General features: G+C 34.4%; 2 protein-coding genes across 4 annotated transcripts in view; one reads left to right on the top strand and one right to left on the bottom strand.

The window, feature by feature from the left end:
* The window catches only part of LOC128992984 (GTP-binding protein Di-Ras2), a 291,630-nt gene that overhangs the window by 14,941 nt on the left and 254,509 nt on the right, over window positions 1-22,180 (top strand). The gene's annotated exons all lie outside the window — the stretch shown is intronic.
* LOC128992855 (uncharacterized) overlaps window positions 938-22,180 on the bottom strand; it is a 40,900-nt gene continuing 19,657 nt past the window's right edge. The window contains exons 5-11 of one of the 2 annotated variants that reach the window (XM_054416678.1): window positions 12,825-12,933; window positions 10,684-10,940; window positions 8,528-8,649; window positions 7,914-8,082; window positions 7,077-7,253; window positions 3,065-3,230; window positions 938-2,044 (exon numbers count right to left, since the gene is read on the bottom strand). In XM_054416678.1, the coding sequence (XP_054272653.1) occupies window positions 1,921-2,044; window positions 3,065-3,230; window positions 7,077-7,253; window positions 7,914-8,082; window positions 8,528-8,649; window positions 10,684-10,940; window positions 12,825-12,933 (1,124 nt within the window). In that variant the 3' untranslated portion in view covers window positions 938-1,920. The remainder of the gene's footprint in view (window positions 2,045-3,064; window positions 3,231-7,076; window positions 7,254-7,913; window positions 8,083-8,527; window positions 8,650-10,683; window positions 10,941-12,824; window positions 12,934-22,180) is intronic. The other variant, XM_054416625.1, reaches the window with a different exon arrangement.

The raw sequence follows: 22,180 nt of genomic DNA, 5'->3' as shown, positions 1-22,180 counted from the left end.
GTAATTAATTATACTAATTTTTTTGTCGTACCTAATACTTATATTTTCTTTTATTAGGAAAATATAAGTATACACTTATAAAAATATATATTAGGATACTAAAAATACTTGGAGTATACACTTTACATGCTATTGTAAAATCTAAAACCGTTATTAGTGGTTACGATCGATTGCCCTGATGATAGAATACTTAATTTCACATAACACTTCATATTACCGTAGCTTTTTTCACATTTAGAGAAAAGGAGTTATTGTGTTTTCCTACAACACTACTTTAATTTTACCATGGTGCATATCACAAAACTCAGCTGTGCGCAATTCAATTTTGCTTCTAAAATCAATTAAATATTTGTTAATTATATTCCTTTACTCAATGGTTAGCGTGTTAACTAATGTAAATACAATGAACTAAGGAGCGAGTAAAAATAATAACTGGTATGTATTATATGTTGTTGATTTCTTATTTACACTGATAAAATTTGTGCCCTGATTAACGATGATAGGGACTGTCTTTCTTACAAAATGTAATACAAGTGTTCAGTTATTTTAATTTTGCTTACGGTGATTTTTACATAATGAGCCAGAGGTAAAGATTCCTGACAAAATTTCAGTAGTTAAGGTACAACATATCCTATATTATCCTATTTTATGAGAAATCATTTTAAATTGTTTGTTGCTTTAATGTTGTGCAATAATGTTTTCAACTAAGTAAACTTTTAAGTAAGCGTATCATTTGATACAGTATTTTCATACATGCATCAGCGGCTTATATAATTTTTACTAGGTAGCCTAACAAAATTTATCATAGTACAAAATTTAACAAGGTAATTTTTATCATAGCCTAGCTTTAAAGCAAGATGTATTTTCAAACTAAGAAGTCCAATGAAATTTCGTTCCTGAAACCAAAGGCGGATGTGTAACTCTTTTATACGACTGACTGAAACTTTAAAATTTTCTCTTAGGTGTTCTCTCCGTTGCGAAGCACGGGTACAGCAGCTAGTGCTAAATAAAAGTGTACCTGGGCCGAAATTTTTAAATAAATAATTTGACTCACTCTTATCTTTTATTTCTAATACAGATATCTTTAACTTTAATATACATCCCAAATTTCATAAGGATCGGTTGTAAAGCTTCAAATACAAACATTTTTATGTATAAAGAAAAAAATGGTAGCTACCTGGGAAAATATGCATTTTTGGACATTCCTTCTTATCAAACTTTTTTGATTGGTATTGGGGTCCATATTCCAAAGTCCTGAAAAGTTGCTTATGGACACTCTGAATATGAAAAGTTTAAGTGCTTAAGTAGTCATTCATGTTTCGTGAGACAACAGGTGTAAATATATTTTTCGATGTTGTTGTTTATTTGTATGCTAATTAATTGATCAACATTTAACAGATATGATTTTGTTATAAATTTAAAATTAAAAGCCCTTGGAGCCTACCTGTGCTAACTCTGCCAAACACTTAAACAACTACAAAGACAGTTTTTAATCTCGTAGTGCCCTTGATATTTAAATTAAAATCACTTTGGTATTTGAATAAAAATTTTGTGTTGGTAATGGAACTTTAGTGGCTGTTTCAAATTAACATGGCTCTTATGGCGGGCAAGTTAAAGATGGCCGATAGCCTCCAAGGACTTCCTTGAAAAACATTTACAAAATCACAATTAGAAGACCTTTCTGAAGAAAATTTCAGATCTTATAGAGCCTCCTTATTACTATCACTATGGCATTTATAAAAATACTTTGGGATGATAAATCACTCTTCAGCAGCTGTTTGAAATTAATCAAATATGGCCGCTAGCCTCAAAGAACTTCTAATGACACCTTCAGCTTTAAGATTGACGTTGGTTATTTTGATGAGTTGACACAGCAGTTTTAATATTTTGGTAATGAATTATAAACATGCTAGATGTTGGTTAGTTCTTGTTTATTATATTCTCTGATTTCTTCTCCCTGTTGAAGGAGATACAGTTAGCACCTGAAGGGCCGAATCCGTAAGGTTTGTGCGACATAGTGTTCAAGTAATACGTCCCTCTTGCACTGTAAAATGTCCAGATCAAGTCATTAACAGTTATGTAAAACAAATAAAAAATATTCATTAGCCACATTGTAACGTGTCAAATTTGTTGATGAATAAATTAGGCCGTAATGTAACCTGGGTAAACAATTTTACTGAGCCCTAGTTGTTGTTATATACCTTGTCCTATCCAAGATGACTAAAAAGACATTTGCATTACAACCAAGTACAACAACTCGTGTAGCGTACCAACTCCTAGCAACGGGATGAAGGATAATAGATTGAGTTGAAGGAACCATTTTTAATTGTAAACCTCTTACTGCTGGTGAGCACCATTTGGCACTAAGCAACATCTACAACCATGAACTCTCTGACATGGTCTGCAGAAAACTCATAGCAGAAGCAAACTTCGTTTTTTTGGTCCGTTCCGCTTATTCAACGGTAAAGATCCTGTCTCGGGTTTTCGTAACTCACTGACCAATGAGCGGGTGTTTGCTTCTTGTTGGGTCTCGCACAATTACCAAGGGATTAGGTTAAGCCTCGTCCATTCTTGTTCTGGCTTTGTGAGTGAGATCGTGTGCTTTCCTATTACCATTTGCAACCGTAAAATTTACATCTTAAAATTATCTCCTTTTGAAATCGACAGTGCACCCTCGCATCTGTGAGGTGCGTGCATTATGGAAATAAACACGCAATTCATTGGGCAAAAATAATTAGCCACGTGGCATTTGTTTATAAGAGAGGTTTGAAGTTAATATTGTAAAAAACTACACTTTTGCAGTTATCAAGTGTATAATACGTAAACTAGCTGTTGTGAGTTGAATAAAGTTAAAACTTACTAATTAAAGCCCGTGGGAAATACAGGTCCATGGCTAGTTTTTATATAGTCTATTTTATAGTTTTTCTACCACCATTTAAGTTGTCCATTAAAAACTCCTTTACAATTTAACGATTAAAAAGTCGCAGTGATTTTGGACGTATAGGTGCTGTTTTTAGGATTGAGAACGTTCTACAAGTAACATATACAGTGCAGTGTTACTTACCCGGAGACTGGTGGAAATGTTAGTGAAGTCTTTGACATAAAACTGCAGAGGCAGGACTTGAAAAGGAAATAATGACTGCACCTCCTTGCTATCCACAACTGAGGGTATAGAATCACATACCAGAATGCTGTCACAGCTCTTCTATGACTGCACATAACGCTGCGTTCTAAAAAAGTACGTATAAAAGAGTTATGACGAACAATCAATTAATTGAACTTATGCCAAAGATCATATACTAAGCGTTTACTGGTTTATTTCACAAAATAATTGAGGAAAACTATTTTAAACCTTACTTGAGGAAAGTACCTGTATTAAAGTTAGTTGATTTAGGTAGGCTTAGAACGAACGGCTCAAAGCTTAAACACTACAAAAAACGAATCAGCAGGGCCATTTCCGACCAGAATTAGCATGATCACTTTTACAAATGGTTGGTAAGTTCTCAAACATTATTTGCAAAATATCTCAATTAGAATACGTGTGTACTGAATATTTTTATTCGTAAACTATAACCCTCTCAACAGATATAAGAACTAACAAAATATAAATATACGTTAAAGACACATATTCCGTACATACATTCTTGTCAAAAACCGTGATTGGAAGAGACCGGGTGTTTTAAAATCAGCAATACTCATTAGTTTTCGTGTTAATTATAAGTAGTATTACATCAAAACATTTGTTAACTCTTGCTACTTAAGAATATGTCTACTTGCTACAAATAGTTTAGCTAAGCTTTTCAGACTTCTTAGAGAAAACCTTTGAGGTCTACATTTTACAAGCAGGTTCTTTCAATCCTTCCCTTACCAGCTCACGGCATCATTAATTGTTGCAACTTCCTGGTAAATTGCACCTTAAGATCCATCGTAGTTCGGGGGTTATAAGCAACCTGAGAATTATATTTTAGATGGGATTGATATCATGGGGACCAAGCTGAAAGTAGACTCATAAAAGTACCATGATAAACTTTTAGTTTCACACATACGCATCAAGGTAAACTACGGTGTTGCATAGTCCACGGCTCCATGACTTCTAAAATGACTTAACATACAAAAATGAGTGACCTCTTTCCCCCTCGCAATGGTTACAGTCGCACGTATACCATTTAAAAGTATCCGGGTCCTGTGTATATGTATTTTTAGATATTACTAGTAAACGAAAAAAAGTGTTTAAAGGCAGCAACATTGAAAATACACACAGAGAAAGAGTATTGTATGCTAAATAGTAATACGTAGGCTAGCAGTCCAGTAAAACTGTCAGAAAATAAGGGGTTGCCGTGCAAAAGGTCGGGTAGTTCTGATTTTTGGATATGTTGTTAGTATTAGGTCCATAACATAAAATCCAAGTTATCCACCTCGAGATGCTGCCGCTCGCCGCGGGGCGCGCCACTTGTTATCGAAATATAAAAAAATATGGCAATTCCTATTGTTTTTCACTCAATCTCACGAACCGTTGATTTTACCGAAAATTGTATATTATTACATTAAAGAAGAATAAATTTGTGACAGTTTAAGCCCAACAGCAAGTATGTAGCGTAAATAATGGTCAAAATACAGACCATCAAAATAAATGAATTTTCCAAAGACGTATAAAAATTGAGTTTTTTTTTCAATATTTCCACAATATAGTTGTTTGAAGCAGAACAGAACTCTTAAATGGAAACCATACCGGAGAAGACCGAGCGTTGGACTGGCAGCCAAAATATCACACCGCTGATCCTTGGATTGAAGAGCCCTCCTTAGAAGAGGTCGAGATATGTATAAAGAAGCAGAAGAACCACAGAGCGCCAGGTGAAGACGAGATTAATGCTGAGCTTTGGAAGCATGGTGGTCAAGAATTGGCGTGCTGTTTACACAAGCTTATATTAATGATTTGGAGACAGGAATCTCTTCCCAGCAGCTGGAACAATGGAGTAATTACTCCTGTGTACAAAAAGGGTGACAAACTAGCATGCAGTAACTACCGTGGTATCACTTTGTTGGATGTAGCGTACAAGATATTCTCTGCTATTTTGGTCATGCGACTTAGCCCCTTCACAGAGAATGTACTCGGGGAGTACCAATGTGGATTCCGACCAGGAAGAGGAACTATTGATCAAATATTTAACATGCGCCAGACTATGGAAAAGACTTATGAATACGCAGTTGATTTGCACATGTTGTTCATTGACTTTAAACAGGCATTTGACAGCATAGACAGGAGAAAACTACTTGATGCCCTTGAGTGTTATGGTTATCCAGGGAAGCTGGTGCGGCTCACAAAAGTTACATTAGAACACACTTATAGTTTAGTAGCTGTGGGTGGTAAACAAAGTAAAGTGTTTAGGATTTCAAGAGGTGTCAGGCAGGGTGATGCGCTATCAGCTCTGCTTTTTAATTTGGCCTTGCATAGTGCTATGTGTAGACTAGACCTGAGAGGGAACATTACTCGTAGGATGATACAAGCACATGCCTATGCTGATGACATAGCGCTTGTTGCTAGACGCCTTGAGGACCTAAAAGAAATGTTTCAGACTATTGAAGAGGAGGCTAGTCGTATGGGTCTGGAAGTAAATGAGGAAAAGACACACTACATGAAAATGTCTGAAGCAGAAGCCAGAAGGAGAATCCAAAACTTGGATGTAGGCAATTATTGTTTTAAGGGTGCGGATAGGTTTGTTTACCTTGGGGCAGAGCTGAACAGCAAAAACACTGTTGCGCAAGAAATCACAAACCGAATCATGGCTGGTAACAGGGCATATTATGCTAACCTTGGGATCCTCAAATCCAAGCTGGTGACCCGCAACACAAAGATGAAGCTGTACAAGACTCTCATTAGGCCGGTTGTTACGTACGGTGCAGAAACCTGGTCCCTATCTGCAGTGAACACAAACGCACTGAGAGTGTTCGAAAGGAAAATAATAAGAAGAATACATGGAGCGGTGAAGGAAGGGGACAGATGGAGGATATTGAAGAATGCTGAAATAAACGACATTTTGCAAGGGGAGGATATTGTGCACTTCATCAAAGCAAGAAGGATCGGTTGGTTAGGCCATGTGGAGCGAATGCCTCAAGGAAGACAGCCCAAAGAACTATTGTGCCAGAACATGGAAGGGACTAGGAGAAGGGGTAGGCCGAGAAGAAGATGGCTTGATGAGGTGGAGGATGACCTGAGGATGTTGAGAGTGAGGAATTGGAAAGAGATGGTGCAAGATCGAGGCGATTGGAGGCGAATTGTAGCAGAAGCCAAAGGCCACCAAGGCCTGTAGAGCTGCGGAAGTAAGTAAGTAAGTAGTAAGTTGTTTGAAGCAAACACCGTATTGACTTAGAGTGTATGCCAGTTTATTTGCTATTAATAGAAAATAAATGAAAGTATGAATAAAAATACCCCCACCTCAGCAAACCTGCAGACTAAGCGAATTTCCATTTGCTTGATTTGATTTTCACAAACCTATTTAAATAACATTAGGTTTAACTGGTGCCTAGGTTTGCTGCTACCGGGAGGGTAATATAGTATATAAAATAATAATAGTATGATAAGGAAAAAAACAATTATATTAATAGCAAATAAACTGGCATACTCTCTAAGTCAATACGGTGTTTGCTTCAAACAACTATATTGTGGAAATATTGAAAAAAAAAACTAAATTTTTATACGTCTTTGGAAAATTCATTTATTTTGATGGTCTGTATTTTGACCATTATTTACGCTAAATACTTGCTGTTGGGCTTAAACTGTCACAAATGTATTCTTCTTTAATGTAATAATATAAAATTTTCGGTAAAATCAACGGTTCGCGAGATTGAGTGAAAAACAATAGGAATTGCCATATTTTTGATATTTCGATAACAAGTGACGCGCCCCGCGGCGAGCGGCAGCATCTCGAGGTGGATAACTTGGATTTTATGTTACTAACAACATATCCAAAAATCAGAACTACCCGACCTTTTGCATACCAAAATGTCTTATTTTACTGGACTATAGGGTAACAGACGGAGAATAAAACTAGAATATACAATCTCCTCCTAACACTTACTGAAGTAACACCCTGGCTGGATCCATCCACTGTTGAGATTGAAATCAGCTGTTGCCTTGCGAAAGAGAGACCCCTCGCCAATTGAGTTACTGTGGTAGGCAAACACCAGCTGGGCGTCGTCCTTAGAGATCACTTTGTTTTTAAAAGCGTATAAAAACGCCGAGTGTGGGTCCAGAGCTGAGGGATCATATAATAGTATATAAAATAATATACTATTATTTTATATCACATATAATATCCCATTCACACATTTTATATCACATACATTTTATATTCAATTAGAGATAATTTTATTTCAGTTATTATCTTATACGAGTAAAATTAAAATATGATATTATTATATGTATTTATTTTTGTCAACAACAAAACAAAAGTATCTCGTTAGTTACGAAAAAGGTAATGGTTAGAGTAATGGGTAAAGGTTAGGTTCTAGGTATGAGTTAAATAACAAAAATCTAGAATCATGTAATGTAGAATATACTGTATAATAACAATACTAGGTGTTATCATAACAATACATTTGTAAAACCATATTTATTCACATAATTATGTGAACTAAAGATTTACCTTAAAATATCGCATAGTATTGAAATAAATACAAACAACATTACTTGATATTTGGAGCAAGAGGTAATATTAATTAATACTAATTAGTATTGCAATAATCATGAGATTACAAATAAAATAATAAACATATATTATTTAATTACAAAGAAATACACTCGTATTCAGCCCACGAGACCTCTTTAATTATTAAGAAGTACGTTTTTCTTGACATTAAGAAGAGTAATGCAATTACTTCATTATATTCTTCATTTGAACATTCTATTTACGCACCTGTTATGGATTTTATCTTGTTGCCACCGTTTGTCGAGGATAAATAGCGACCTATATAGCCTGCAAGCTGGCTAGAGTAGCAAAATCCAAAAAAATGTATTTGGTCAAGCTGTAGTAGATTGTCTGCGATCGCTGTGTTGAAAAATTTACCAATCGTTTCACTAATGTCCTGTAAATATCAAATATGTTATTTTATAGTTTCTATAAATGAGCATTAGACGATATCAAATAATTCAATGCACACATTTAATCAAAGAAATAAAAAGTGTTTGACCCAGTTAATTTTATGTTAAACTCTTCTACTACAGTGAATATCTGAAATAGTTGACTGCTGCTACGTATAATTTTATACGGAGGTATTCTTATTAAATTATGTTTGTATAGTACAACTTCAATGAATTTGTAAATTTAAAAACTATTATATTTTGATAAGAAAAGTTGCTTTTAACAAATTGAACGAATATCATTAGACTGTAGTACAGGTATAGTAAAACGTTTCTGTCCATTGTGATAATTTTTAACACCTTTTGATGTGATGTATAATATAGTACACTTGGACCAAATCGAAATTAAAGGAAATACAATAATTTTAAGGTATAAACAAGTATATTTACTTTGTAGTTAGTTCTTTGACCGTACATGGCTTTGGCGATGGTCTGTTCCATAGAATCCTGCAACTCTGGCATGTCGAATGCAAACACGTTATATTTCTTCAAGAAATTTCTCAAAGCTAATGCTGAAAAAAGTTGAAGAATAATTTAATTTGTTATGTGATCCAAATTTATTTTAGTTATAGGGAATTCGTAAGTCAGTTGAGTAATGATACAACCGGTATATAATCTGTATGCGTAACTTAATGAAAATAATCATATTAATAGTAACTCTCCATATATGATGAATTTTAATTTAGATTGTATTTCGTTTATTAAACAAACTTTAGTGATTTATTGGATGTATTCAATACACATTTCATGGCTAGTTGTTGTTGTTTACATAATCATTTTAAATGTAGTTTATAACGCAGATATATGACGCCACACCATGCTATTTTATTTATAAAAATGACACAGGAATACCTTTGATAGATTTCATTAAAACCTTTAAATATAGTTGTTTTACTATTTTCTGTAGGTAGCGTTTCAGCTGATGTTTGGCACACTATTATTTCATTTAAATATTAGTTATTAGATTGTATTCTTAATTGTGCGGAGCCAACTAAGCGTCAACACTTATGCATTCTCGTATACGTAAACTCCTCCTAGATGGCTTAAGCAATTTTTAATTTGCCTGGTGATAAAGAACATATCGGTGAGTGCCAATATGTAAAAAAGAAAAAAAACTTTCGAGAGTGTCATTTTTGTTTTTAAAATTAAAGCCTCTTGTTAACATTGAATATCTTATAAACTATCCTATTTGGAACTATTTCAGTCCTATATTTAAATATGGAATTCTAACGTGGGGCCAGACGTATGGCGAGAGTTTTAAAAGTAACTATTGATTGGACTTTGTTTATGTTTATGATCTATACCGAGTTTTATGAGAATATTTTTAGGAAACAGTACCTAATAAAATTACAACATTGCTAGGTTTGAAACTATTGTAACGGCTTTTTGTAGTTTACAGGACAAACTACTCACTATGTTGTGTTTTCTACCCCTGTTAAATCTGAACGAATAGTGTTTTTGCCTCTAGAGTCATCAAATTAAAAAAGTAAATCGGTTCCGGGTCTAGGACTCTACAACCTACGGTAATTGCTACTTCCTTGTAAGGAAATTCGCTATAAGGAAATAACTACGTTCTTATTCCCTGGATTTCCTTTTCCATAGATTCTTGAAAGAGAAGTGAAGTTTAACGTATAATGTTTGGGAGATAGCAATAGATTGAATATTTTTCATCTTACATCTAAAAAATCATCATTGACAACAAGAAGTGTGCAAAAAGCTTTAAAGCCGGTCTTGAAAGTTTCTAAAGTAATGAACTACTTGAAATTAAAGTGGTTATCCATAATTTACCAACAATCAATCTGTATTACACAACAAGCAATAATACCTTTTTTAAAAACACAATTTTGCATTCAGTAATAAAAAAAAAATAATAAAAGTTAGAGAGAATAAGACCGAACGAAGAGAAGAAACCTGAAAGTGCGTTTACGAAGCATTGCGGAGCTACGGTCGATGAGATGGAAATTTTCTCCTGGAACGTATTGTAATTTTTGTACAGGGCTCTTCTAAGGAAAATGGGGTGATTGTCGTAGGCGTACGATAAAAATGCCTACAGGTGATACTATATCAACAACCTTTACAAAAACAACAAAACATTATTCTCAAGATTTGGTTATTCAAAAATAATCTTCAGTGACAGCGAAACTCACCTAACATCACAAGAAATGAACATCTCCGAAGAGATCAAATAGGAATTTACCAGCCTTTAAAATGAATGTCCATGTATATGTTCGTTTTATCCATGATTTGAGATTTCTGTTTTGATATTATGTTAGGTTCGACGGTTGGTAATTCGAAATAGATGGCATCACAAACACATAAATACTTAAATAGTTTTACCTAATATAATTGTCTAGTTTCTCTCTAAAATGTTATTGGAGTAATACTAGTATATTATCAATCCAAATATACGTATTACGTATTACGTATCCTCTGTCAGTATTTTATATGATGTACCTACATCAAAGTTCGTTGACTGTTTTTATCTAAATGCCATTATATTTTTAACAAACATTGAAGTGGTCCTAGTATTGTGAAGCCAGTCATACCTGTAATTGTGTTTCTGACAAAGTAGTTGTCAGCATCACCAGAAATCGTATGCATAATAAATATAGACTCTAACTTTCCTCTGAAGCCATTTTCTTCTTTAAACAGGTCCTTGGCATCCGCTAATGGCCTAATATGGTACTTCGGGTTTGTTTTTTCAGACGTAAATAATGCATAGGCCTCATCAAGTTTGCCAAGGTATTTGGGAATCACATCGTCACTCTGGATGGTCTTGGCTCCGAATGGCACCCACTCTTTGCTGAAATGACTTCAGAGTTTAAACTGTGATTTTCCGTGATTTTATGAACCTAACATTAAAATAAGTTTTCCTACAGTCACCCGATGTTCCTTGCACATTATTATAGTACAGAAAGCCTTACTTTAGTTCACAGTTTTTTGGTGCACACCAGTATTCCAACCAAACAACACAAAAAAGCGTGCTTTTATTTTGCACGTTTATAAAATTTATAGTAGGTAACTGTAGGAAAAACAATAATGTGTAACACTAGTGCAAACTGCCTTTGCTGCACTCAAGAAACTTTGGCTCGTGCGTAAACATTTATCTCGTGTGCAGCAAAGTGCCACTTCGCCCACTAGTTACACAAATTCAATTCAATTGGTAGCCTATGTTGTAAAGTTGTTATTTATATAAAATATAAAAACGTAAATAAACTACATAGAATTGTAATTCTGGTTGCAATTCTCATTATTGCAATGAAGTACGATCGTTAAATTAACTACTGTAATACCCCCGCCGCAGCAAACCTGCATTCTAAGCGAATGAAAACTTGATAGCAAATCAACAGCTGTTCTGAATCATACACGGGCTAAGCCGATCACACTTAACATCAAATGATAATCAAAGATACTGTTTTTTTTACACAAAGTATATGGTGTACAGAGATATCTATCCCTACACATATATAATTTTATACTAAATTGGTTTAAAAATTACAATAATTTGTTTTATCTTTCAGCTTTTTAGAGACCCATGTCCCTACAATCCACTGGTATGAGTTATATAAGATTGTTTAATTGAAAAACTATATTTAAATAAATAACAAATATAGTGAAACCGTAGCCCTGTATTGTATTACATTTTTAGAGAGCTTGACAAAAACTTGTTTCAATCTAATAGGCTAATAAGGAGCACTACATAGGTCTGGTGGGATTTTAAATATATCTTTACTATATTTTATGGCTAGTTTTTAAAATTGTATTTAGGATATAAAGCTAAGCTAAGCTGGGTTTTAATTTTGTTAGTTAACACTCTATCAGCCCAAATCCAACTCCATTCCCAATGGAAAATAATGTTTTAGTTGTCTGCATTCCAAATACTTTAGATACAGGCTTTTGGAATTGATATCGGATATAGATTGCAGTTAAGATCTTAACACCCTTTTAATGTTTTCCAAATACAAAATAAAGATTTCTAAATGCATAATCCAGAAGATAGTCTGATTATTAGTTTTGTTGTCTAATAAAAATATCTAATTCTTTTTTTAGCGAATTACTCATATAGGGAATAAGCTATTACCGTAGGTCTCATGGTAAGATCTGGACCCGGGACCGATTTATTTCTTCGTTTTGAGGTCCCCAGAGGCCAAAAACACCAACTATTCAAATACATGTCCGTTGGTACGATAACTCGAGCAAAAATGATCCGATTTTGAAGAAATTCTGTATAAACATGTAATCCTACAATTAATTAATTATTCGAACTAGTTCGCGAACCAGCATGATCCGACCATGGGAACGGAGGTCTATTCTTATGGAGGAAATTAAAACTGCAGTACTTTTACTAATTGTTTATGGATATTTTATGTTGATAAAATTTGGCGAATTTATTTATTTCATCCTGTACTGTTGACGTATGGTCAAAAACACTTTTTAGCTTACCTGTAGCAGCAAACCTAAGCCCTCGTTAAATCTAAAGTTATTTAAATTGTGAATAAACATGTCTTATTTATGGATTTTTTTTATTAAAACTGCAATCAGACAAGTTCACTTAGTCTGCAGGTTTGCTGGGTATTTTATATTTGCTATTGGGATTTACTTCAGAATGATAAATATTATTCTAATCTACGCAAATTAAAAACTAGCAATTGTTCAAATACTAATAACTGTATCTAACAATCCTTACTCTACAAGGCGTAATTCAATTTTCGATTCCATCTCTTCTTTAGGTACATCCTTTGCCGTTGGTAGAAAGTTCTTCAATTTAAAAAACGCATCCGAACTTTGAAAATTACCTGAAACAAATTTAACTCCTAAGTAAATGTGGTTACTATTTTATATTTGCATACTTAAATTTTTGATTGCGGTTATGAGTTAGTATTATTGCAACTGCTGAACTTGCGAGGATTCTGGGTCCTTATTTCAATCGTCTGCGCTGGGCTAGGCTACTATGTGGTTTCTTAAAACTGTTAAGGAGTAAAGAAAAACTTTATTTTATTGAGCTATTTAGACTTTATAGATACAAACTGAATCATAGTTCAGCACTCACACACAGAACGCTTATGCATACTCGTATACAATGTGAATCTGTTTATATTAATGAGCCAACCGTCATCTTTTAAATCTTAAATACTTACTGAGTATCCAAAATATAATAATGTGCTTCATTTCCCAAGATGTGTATCCATCTAAAACTGTTAGAACACTAGAATAAAACGTTGTCTGCTCTGGAGAGAAAAAAACAAGTAAATTTATTACGAAGCTGGCATGAGCACTGCTGTATCAAGGTCGCACATCGCCGAACTGACATTATTGACTAAATTAGTACGATTATTAGGGCAAAATTTTGAGCATGTGTGCATGCACGTGTGTTGTTGTTGTTGTTGTTGTTGTTGGTTGTTGGTTGTTGTGTGGTGTTTCTAGTGTGGAAGTTTTCTTATGATATTGGGTATACTTGACAACCCACAGAATAGAAACATCTATAGACTATATACAATAATGTTTTTTTTACTTAATAACATGCCAAAAAGGTGTGCAAGAGAGGTGTTATTTAAAGCTTATGATCTAGTGCACCTGAGAATTGTAGTTAATATGGTACCTTTAGGCCTTCACCCTTCACGTTTAATTTATTTCTAGAGTCCATTTCGTAGATCCATGTATACTGACCAAAGGTTCTGTATAAAGGTGTAAATGTGAATATTGTAATTTAACAGATGTTTCTACAGTTGATTGTTTAACCACAGTCGGATTGTTAATATGAGATTAAACTGTCTATGAAAATGTATGCCTGGGTGTTTCAATAGGCTTTTTTGACAACTGGGCCTAAATGATGTAGATAAATCTCTTATTACTGTACATAAAACATCAACAAATTCATTGTAATTTAATTTTTCTACTTGCTTAATAGCTGTTATAAGCAAACAAAATCATAAACAAATAAATGTGTATTGCAGTGGATTAATTTTGCCTCCAAAAAGGGTTTTGGATTGTATTAAACTGCGCCCTTTCCGCACGGGTCCCCTCCTTATTTTATATGTTACCAAGCTAGCAATAACCCTACAGAACAGATAACACTCTTGGGTGTTGTAATAAGTGTAAAAAAAGTAAAACTTTTATCAGTATTTTGATATTTCCACTTTTGTTGTGAATCTTTTTTCTGAAATCTTTACATGGGTTTATAATATGAGTTAATTTCTGTTTACTGTATACAAAAATTATTGATTTAATTTTAAAACTGTATGTTTGAATATATATTTGTATGATTGTATGTGTGTATGTATGAACGATATAGCCTTGGTAAGATATGTACCTCCGAATTAATAAGCGGGGAGAAAATACCGAGTTGGAGATAGTTTTTTTAAAACTTTGTACAACTAAATCCACAGTATTGGATGGGAAAGCTGGGTCGGAAAGCTTAATTCATGCAGATTTGCAAACAATTACGAACGTTTTATTATATTAAATATAAATCAGGGAAAAGTAAAAACACATGTTTTTTATAAGAAATACATTAAAACGGCATTTTCAAAGTTTCTATTTGTAGCCAAGATTAGGCTGTCTTTATTGAGTATTTTATATTAAGGATTTTTTTTTTAAAGGAAAATTCTTTATTTTTCACATAATTTCTGCAATGATTTATTGTTTATCTGCCAATTTTTAGTGGAACAATACTAGCCTGTTATTACTGCTTAACCATGGTTATCCCTTTTTCTATCAATACTGAATTAATTGTTTTCAGTATAAAGTAGTACGTAGTGACGTACTATATTTCCTTCTGAAAATATAGCCAAGCAAAGTAACTGCCAATCAGTTGCACTCTATTGTCTCCTTCAGATGCCGGGATTTCCGCATTTTCCGCTCGTTGCCTTTTCCTTTTCCGTTTTCTACTTTGCGAGAACTCTTTGCTGTACACTTACCGCATATTATAAATAACTGTTAACGTAAAACGTATATATTTCTATATTCCTTATTTGTAATTCAGTAATGCTAAAAGTAAATTAACAATATATATTTTATTCCTAACCTAATAAAATCACAATAAAAGGTGGTAAAGTAGATCATATAGTTTAAAAAGTAAATCTAGCATCATAGACGCATTAATGTCTGATTGGTGTTAAGGTTTTTTTTTAAAGATAAAGGGTTAGTACGGATAGAAAACCCTCATTAAAGCATTAAAAGTTTTTCCTTGCTCGATATTTGTAGTTTAACACGTTTAGGTAGTTATATCTTAAGCCAATGGCCATGAACGCAATGAAGGAACCAAACATTTTACAGTACATAGAAGGTTGACAATGGATGTCGCAAGCAGGATGATTAGCAAAGCTCATCTACTGAAGTCTGAGGACCCATTGTCTGTGGCTATTGTACGGCCACAGTCTGCCAACAATGTCTTGCTCATCTGTTGCGGCTTTTATGCCAAAGATCTTGATATATACATAGAGATCATGTATATTGTACGGCTACTGTCTGCCAACAATGTCTTGCTCATCTGTTGCGGCTTTTATGCCAAAGATCTTGATATATACATAGAGATCATGTATATTGTACGGCTACTGTCTGCCAACAATGTCTTGTTCTTCTGTTGCGGCTTTTATGCCAAAGATCTTGATATATACATAGAGATCATGTATATTGTACGGCTACTGTCTGCCAACAATGTCTTGCTCATCTGTTGCGGCTTTTATGCCAAAGATCTTGATATATACATAGAGATCATGTATATTGTACGGCTACTGTCTGCCAACAAAGTCTTGTTCTTCTGTTGCGGCTTTTATGCCAAAGATCTTGATATATACATAGAGATCATGTATATTGTACGGCTACTGTCTGCCAACAATGTCTTGCTCATCTGTTGCGGCTTTTATGCCAAAGATCTTGATATATACATAGAGATCATGTATATTGTACGGCTACAGTCTGCCAACAATGTCTTGCTCATCTGTTGCGGCTTTTATGCCAAAGATCTTGATATATACATAGAGATAATGTATATTGTACGGCTACTGTCTGCCAACAATGTCTTGTTCTTCTGTTGCGGCTTTTATACCAAAGATCTTGATATATACATAGAGATAATGTATATTGTACGGCTACTGTCTGCCAACAAAGTCTTGTTCTTCTGTTGCGGCTTTTATGCCAAAGATCTTGATATATACATAGAGATCATGTATATTGTACGGCTACTGTCTGCCAACAAAGTCTTGTTCTTCTGTTGCGGCTTTTATGCCAAAGATCTTGATATATACATAGAGATCATGTATATTGTACGGCTACTGTCTGCCAACAATGTCTTGTTCTTCTGTTGCGGCTTTTATGCCAAAGATCTTGATATATACATAGAGATCATGTATATTGTACGGCTACTGTCTGCCAACTATGTCTTGTTCTTCTGTTGCGGCTTTTATGCCAAAGATCTTGATATATACATAGAGATCATGTATATTGTACGGCTACTGTCTGCCAACAATGTCTTGTTCTTCTGTTGCGGCTTTTATACCAAAGATCTTGATATATACATAGAGATCATGTATATTGTACGGCTACTGTCTGCCAACAAAGTCTTGTTCTTCTGTTGCGGCTTTTATGCCAAAGATCTTGATATATACATAGAGATCATGTATATTGTACGGCTACTGTCTGCCAACTATGTCTTGTTTTTCTGTTGCGGCTTTTATGCCAAAGATCTTGATATATACATAGAGATCATGTATATTGTACGGCTACTGTCTGCCAACAATGTCTTGTTCTTCTGTTGCGGCTTTTATACCAAAGATCTTGATATATACACAGAGATCATGTATATTGTACGGCTACTGTCTGCCAACAATGTCTTGTTCTTCTGTTGCGGCTTTTATACCAAAGATCTTGATATATACATAGAGATCATGTATATTGTACGGCTACTGTCTGCCAACAATGTGTTGCTGATATGTTGCGGCTTTTATACCGAAGATCTTGATATATACATAGAGATCATGTATATTGTACGGCTACTGTCTGCCAACAATGTCTTGTTCTTCTGTTGCGGCTTTTATACCGAAGATCTTGATATATACATAGAGATCATGTATATTGTACGGCTACTGTCTGCCAACAATGTCTTGTTCTTCTGTTGCGGCTTTTATACCGAAGATCTTGATATATACATAGAGATCATGTATATTGTACGGCTACTGTCTGCCAACAATGTGTTGCTGATATGTTGCGGCTTTTATGCCAAAGATCTTGATATATACATAGAGATCATGTATATTGTACGGCTACTGTCTGCCAACAATGTGTTGCTGATATGTTGCGGCTTTTATGCCAAAGATCTTGATATATACATAGAGATCATGTATATTGTACGGCTACTGTCTGCCAACAATGTGTTGCTGATATGTTGCGGCTTTTATGCCAAAGATCTTGATATATACATAGAGATCATGTATATTGTACGGCTACTGTCTGCCAACAATGTGTTGCTGATATGTTGCGGCTTTTATGCCGAAGATCTTGATATATACATAGAGATCATGTATATTGTACGGCTACTGTCTGCCAACAATGTGTTGCTGATATGTTGCGGCTTTTATACCGAAGATCTTGATATATACATAGAGATCATGTATATTGTACGGCTACTGTCTGCCAACAATGTCTTGTTCTTCTGTTGCGGTTTTTATACCAAAGATCTTGATATATACATAGAGATCATGTATATTGTACGGCTACTGTCTGCCAACAATGTGTTGCTGATATGTTGCGGCTTTTATACCGAAGATCTTGATATATACATAGAGATCATGTATATTGTGTACGTAGAGACTATGCAATACTTGTGACCTGTGTATTATATGTACCCTATCTGAAAAGAGAAAATAATCAAATATTCTATTCTATATTGTACGGCTACCGTGTACCAAAATATATAGGTCGACCAGTTGGTCAATTGGTAAAATTGTCCATTTATTGATCAACCTCTCTGGTACATGGACCCTCTGGTAAATGTTCGACCGCAAAATAGACACAACTATATTGTACGTTCAGATCTCCCAACAATGTCTTGCTCATCTGTCACAGATTTTATGACAAAAATCTAGCTGTATTCATAGCGATCAATATGCATATTGATCTACCAAAATCTGTCATCAATTTCCTTATCATCTGTAGTGGCTTTAAAACTATTTGACGTTCAGTAGGAGGCCTTTATTGTGAGGCCAGAGACATTCAGCGTCAAAGTTGTGACATTCAAACGTGATTAAATGTATTTTACCTACGACCGTTTTGAAAGTAGCCGTTACAGTTCAGTTCTTAGAATTGAAAAGTTTCACATAACAGCATTGTTTAATTTCATAACAGCATAGTTTTTCGGTAATGGACCAATGAGGTTCAAGGATTGAGAGATTAGGAGTAAATTGTATTGATTCTAACTTTAACTAATCGGCTGTGCAGGCCAATTTAATCGTTGAGTGGCACAATTATTGTTTGGTACAATGTTTTATTTCATTACTGTGAATGGCAAAGAGAGGTTATTAATGAAAAAATAATCTCTCTTAAAAGTTATGAGAAGTAAATTGTATTAATTAAAACATTGGCATAGGTAAAGTAGCGTACACAACTTTTTTTTTTTTTTTTTGAGGTTGGTGGCCTCTTTTAACCTTGCATTTGCCCGTCCACATAGACTACAGATCTGTGCGTGGAACGTATCCAGCAAAGCAAGGGGTGAGGCGGTACAGTACGAAGGTGAACTGTACTGATTAAAGTTTGTGGCAGTGACCAGGATCCGAACCCACGACACTACTGCCTTGGGCCCGAAGTCCGCGACTCTACCAACTGAGCCACCGACTCACCAACCCGACTCTACGAGTGTGGTTAACTCCCTTGCGTAGTGTTAACCAGGGCTACTACATTAAAGGGCTGCGCCATTTCTACTGCCGGCGTGGCACCCAGGTCACGTGACACGTGACGTCACTAGCCTGATTGAACCGCGAGCCCAATTCACGGTAAAATTCCGCGACCAATACACGGTCATTATTAACAGTAATAGTTAAATAATATTTTTGAAACTTTGTACGCTTACAGTGTAGAGTCTAAGTAAAGCTATGGTAATAATTAAAAATTAATAATAATGTAATTTATTTATTTATTAAGGTTTTATTAGACACATTTAGTTATGTTTTTAAAATCAGACTTGAAAAAGTTGTTCTGTGGGAAAGTTTTTTTTTATTTTTTGGCCAGAGTCGTTTCGTCAGTGGAAAAGTTTTAGAGAAATAACCAAATTTAGTTTTGTATTTCTTCTTTTTTTTCTATAGTGTTTGGTTTCTTCAGAAATTTAGGTATAAGAACACGGCAAGACGCAACTTATGCTCGCGCCCGCCGGCCGTAACAGTAGTGTTCGTCTTACAATAATTGTTGTCCCCAGCTAGGTTTTTTGTTTTTGTTTTAATTGTTTGAAATTTGTTTTTAGCAAGAAGTGGTAACCCTATGATTTTATTCAAGGTGTGGTTAGTTAAATCATAGATAAAACATACTTGTTAGTTAGTCTATTGTTAAATGGTTCAAGCGATAACTGTACTCATGTTTATGTTTATAACATCCTCGAAGTTTCACCATACAGTAAATAAATATAAGTGTAATTGCTAAATACTTGTAATATATTTATTTGATGTTAAAAAAACACATTTTTATTCAGTTGTTGTCTAACTTGAACAACAACTGATTAAAACTGTAACTGTAAACAGTACAGTAGTTAAATTAGTTGGACTATAAGATATACGCGCTCTGTTTGGGTCTAGTACTTGTTTATTTAAATGAGTAAATACATTTTACATGTATACTTTACAAATGATAATAATATTTACAAATAATAACAATTTGTTTTCATATGTATTTTTCATATCTGTATGAGTTTTTCTTTTTCAAGTGTCTGCCTGAAACACAATACAAAATCATTTAACTTCAATTTTGAAGAAAACACAGCAAACCTTCATATTCAGTGAATTTCAAATGGATATAAAATGTACCTCAGTAATACACGAAGCCACCTACAATTTTTTCATTAAATTATATTCATAAATAAGATTTTATATAACGTAATATAATATTGTAACAAATAATAATATACTGTGTTTATTAGTTATAATATCTCACTTCCCAACCGAGCTAGAGTAATAATTATAAATACTTAATTGTTTGTTTTTAAAGCTGAACCCAATTGTGTAAACCAAAGTTATATTAAAAACATAATATGTTTCTATTATATTATAATATGTAAAAAACACAGTTGTTTAGTATTAGACTTATAGTTAGTTGTAATATTCACTGTCTCATTTTACTGATTTACCGCACATATCTCCTTATGCGATTTTAACCACTTTTTTAGCTTTTTTTATCTGCCTTCTTTTAGAGTCCAAATTGTTGTTGACACTTCTTACTCTTATGAATGTTCTCACTCTGGCATACACATGTATAGCTTGTTTGCAGATATGCGGGAACTTTTCAATTAAAACCTTTTTCATCACTCCTTAACGAAAGTAACTATTTTCGATAATAGCTGATATCAATGAAAGTAGTCGTTTCCCAAGCTCTAATTTAGGGCGAGGGAAAATCGATCAGCTGATTTTCCCTCGCTCTAAATTTACTTTCCCTCGCTCTCAATTAGTTCTCCATTTATTCACTACGCGCGCCAGTGTTTTGTTACGGTTTAATTTAATGATTTTAATCAGCTGTATGTATTTTTAAAAGTTGTGTTATTCTTTTATTTTGATGTTTAAACAAAATTTATTGAGAAATATACGTAAGTTTCTTTTTAGAAGATTTTATTTTATTTTGATGTTCAATCAAATTAATTGAGAAATCAAATTGTTTTAATATACTGAGGTCTGCTATTCTGTGTTTGTGTATTTTTGCGTCGTGATAAAAAGTATCGTTCATAACTCGTGCCGAAAGGTATTATCCGGCACTTGCTCCATTATTCCCGTCCTCGGCTTCGCCTCGTACGTGAAAATAGCTCTCACATACTCGGCTTCGCCTCGCACGTGAAATAGGGGTTCCATGTGTTCGGCTTCGCCTCACACAAAAACTTGGGCGCGCGACGGAAAATGCCACTTTCGGTCCTAGTAATGAAATATACTATTTCAGGTTCGCTATTACATGTTTATCTTTACAAAAAGAGTTTCCTTCTCCGTGAAAATTTAAAAATATAATTTCAAACTTTTGTATAGTTTTTTTCCACTCTTCCGAAGGTACTGTTAGTTTACCATGAGATAAGGTCTTCAGCCACGCATCATTGTCCAAACTTTCTTCAGGTACATTTCTACTCATTGTTCCAAGTGATGGGTCTACTTTCCTGGACTTATACGTAACATATCCAGCTACGTAAGAAAGAGCTTCTTCCTCGGCCCAGCTCCTTGTTGACAACTTCGTATCTGGGTCGATCTGCTCACTCACCTTAAAATCAGGCAACAGATCAGCTTCATCCTCGTTTGTGTTTTCTGGAGGGGTTGATATTTCTAACAATTCATCACGAGAGAAAGCCGACTGGATGAGTTCCGCTGTCAAATACACATCCAAGCTGGTTTCGCCCTCCACTTCAATATTTGTTTTAGGCGAAGGTTTTGGCATTTTGTTTGAAAGCATGATTTTTTTATTCGTGAGATGACTTCTGTTGCTGTTGGGTGGTCTGCAAACACACCAGCACCTCGAATTTGGCCAAATAAACTTTCAAGCAAGTCTTGAGTTAACCTTCTTGTCATTATGTACTTTAATCCTGATTTTTGCAACCCCTCAAAAAGCCCAATCAATGATATTATGGACATGATGATCCCCTTTTGAAAGGGTAGTAAGTTTTTCTTCCCTTTCACTCTTAACCCGTACATTTCTACTCTTACACCATCTAATATTATGTAGTAGCCCTGAGTGTTAACGACACTCGTAGAGGTTTTTAAGGTACTCTCCAAGGTTCGTACCTCAAATTTTCTGCTCGTTAATCTTATCTTTACGCAATCGTTGCTTAAACTACTATATCACATGTAATTTTAATGCACTTACAATAACAACATT

Source organism: Macrosteles quadrilineatus, unplaced genomic scaffold (assembly GCF_028750875.1).
Source record: "Macrosteles quadrilineatus isolate MER2022 unplaced genomic scaffold, UCM_ALF_1.0 Scaffold_1__1_contigs__length_201487025, whole genome shotgun sequence".
Classification (NCBI taxonomy): Eukaryota; Metazoa; Arthropoda; class Insecta; order Hemiptera; family Cicadellidae; genus Macrosteles; species Macrosteles quadrilineatus.
The sequence above is the reverse complement of the archived record's forward strand: the minus strand, read 5'-3'. Positions and strand labels throughout refer to the sequence as shown.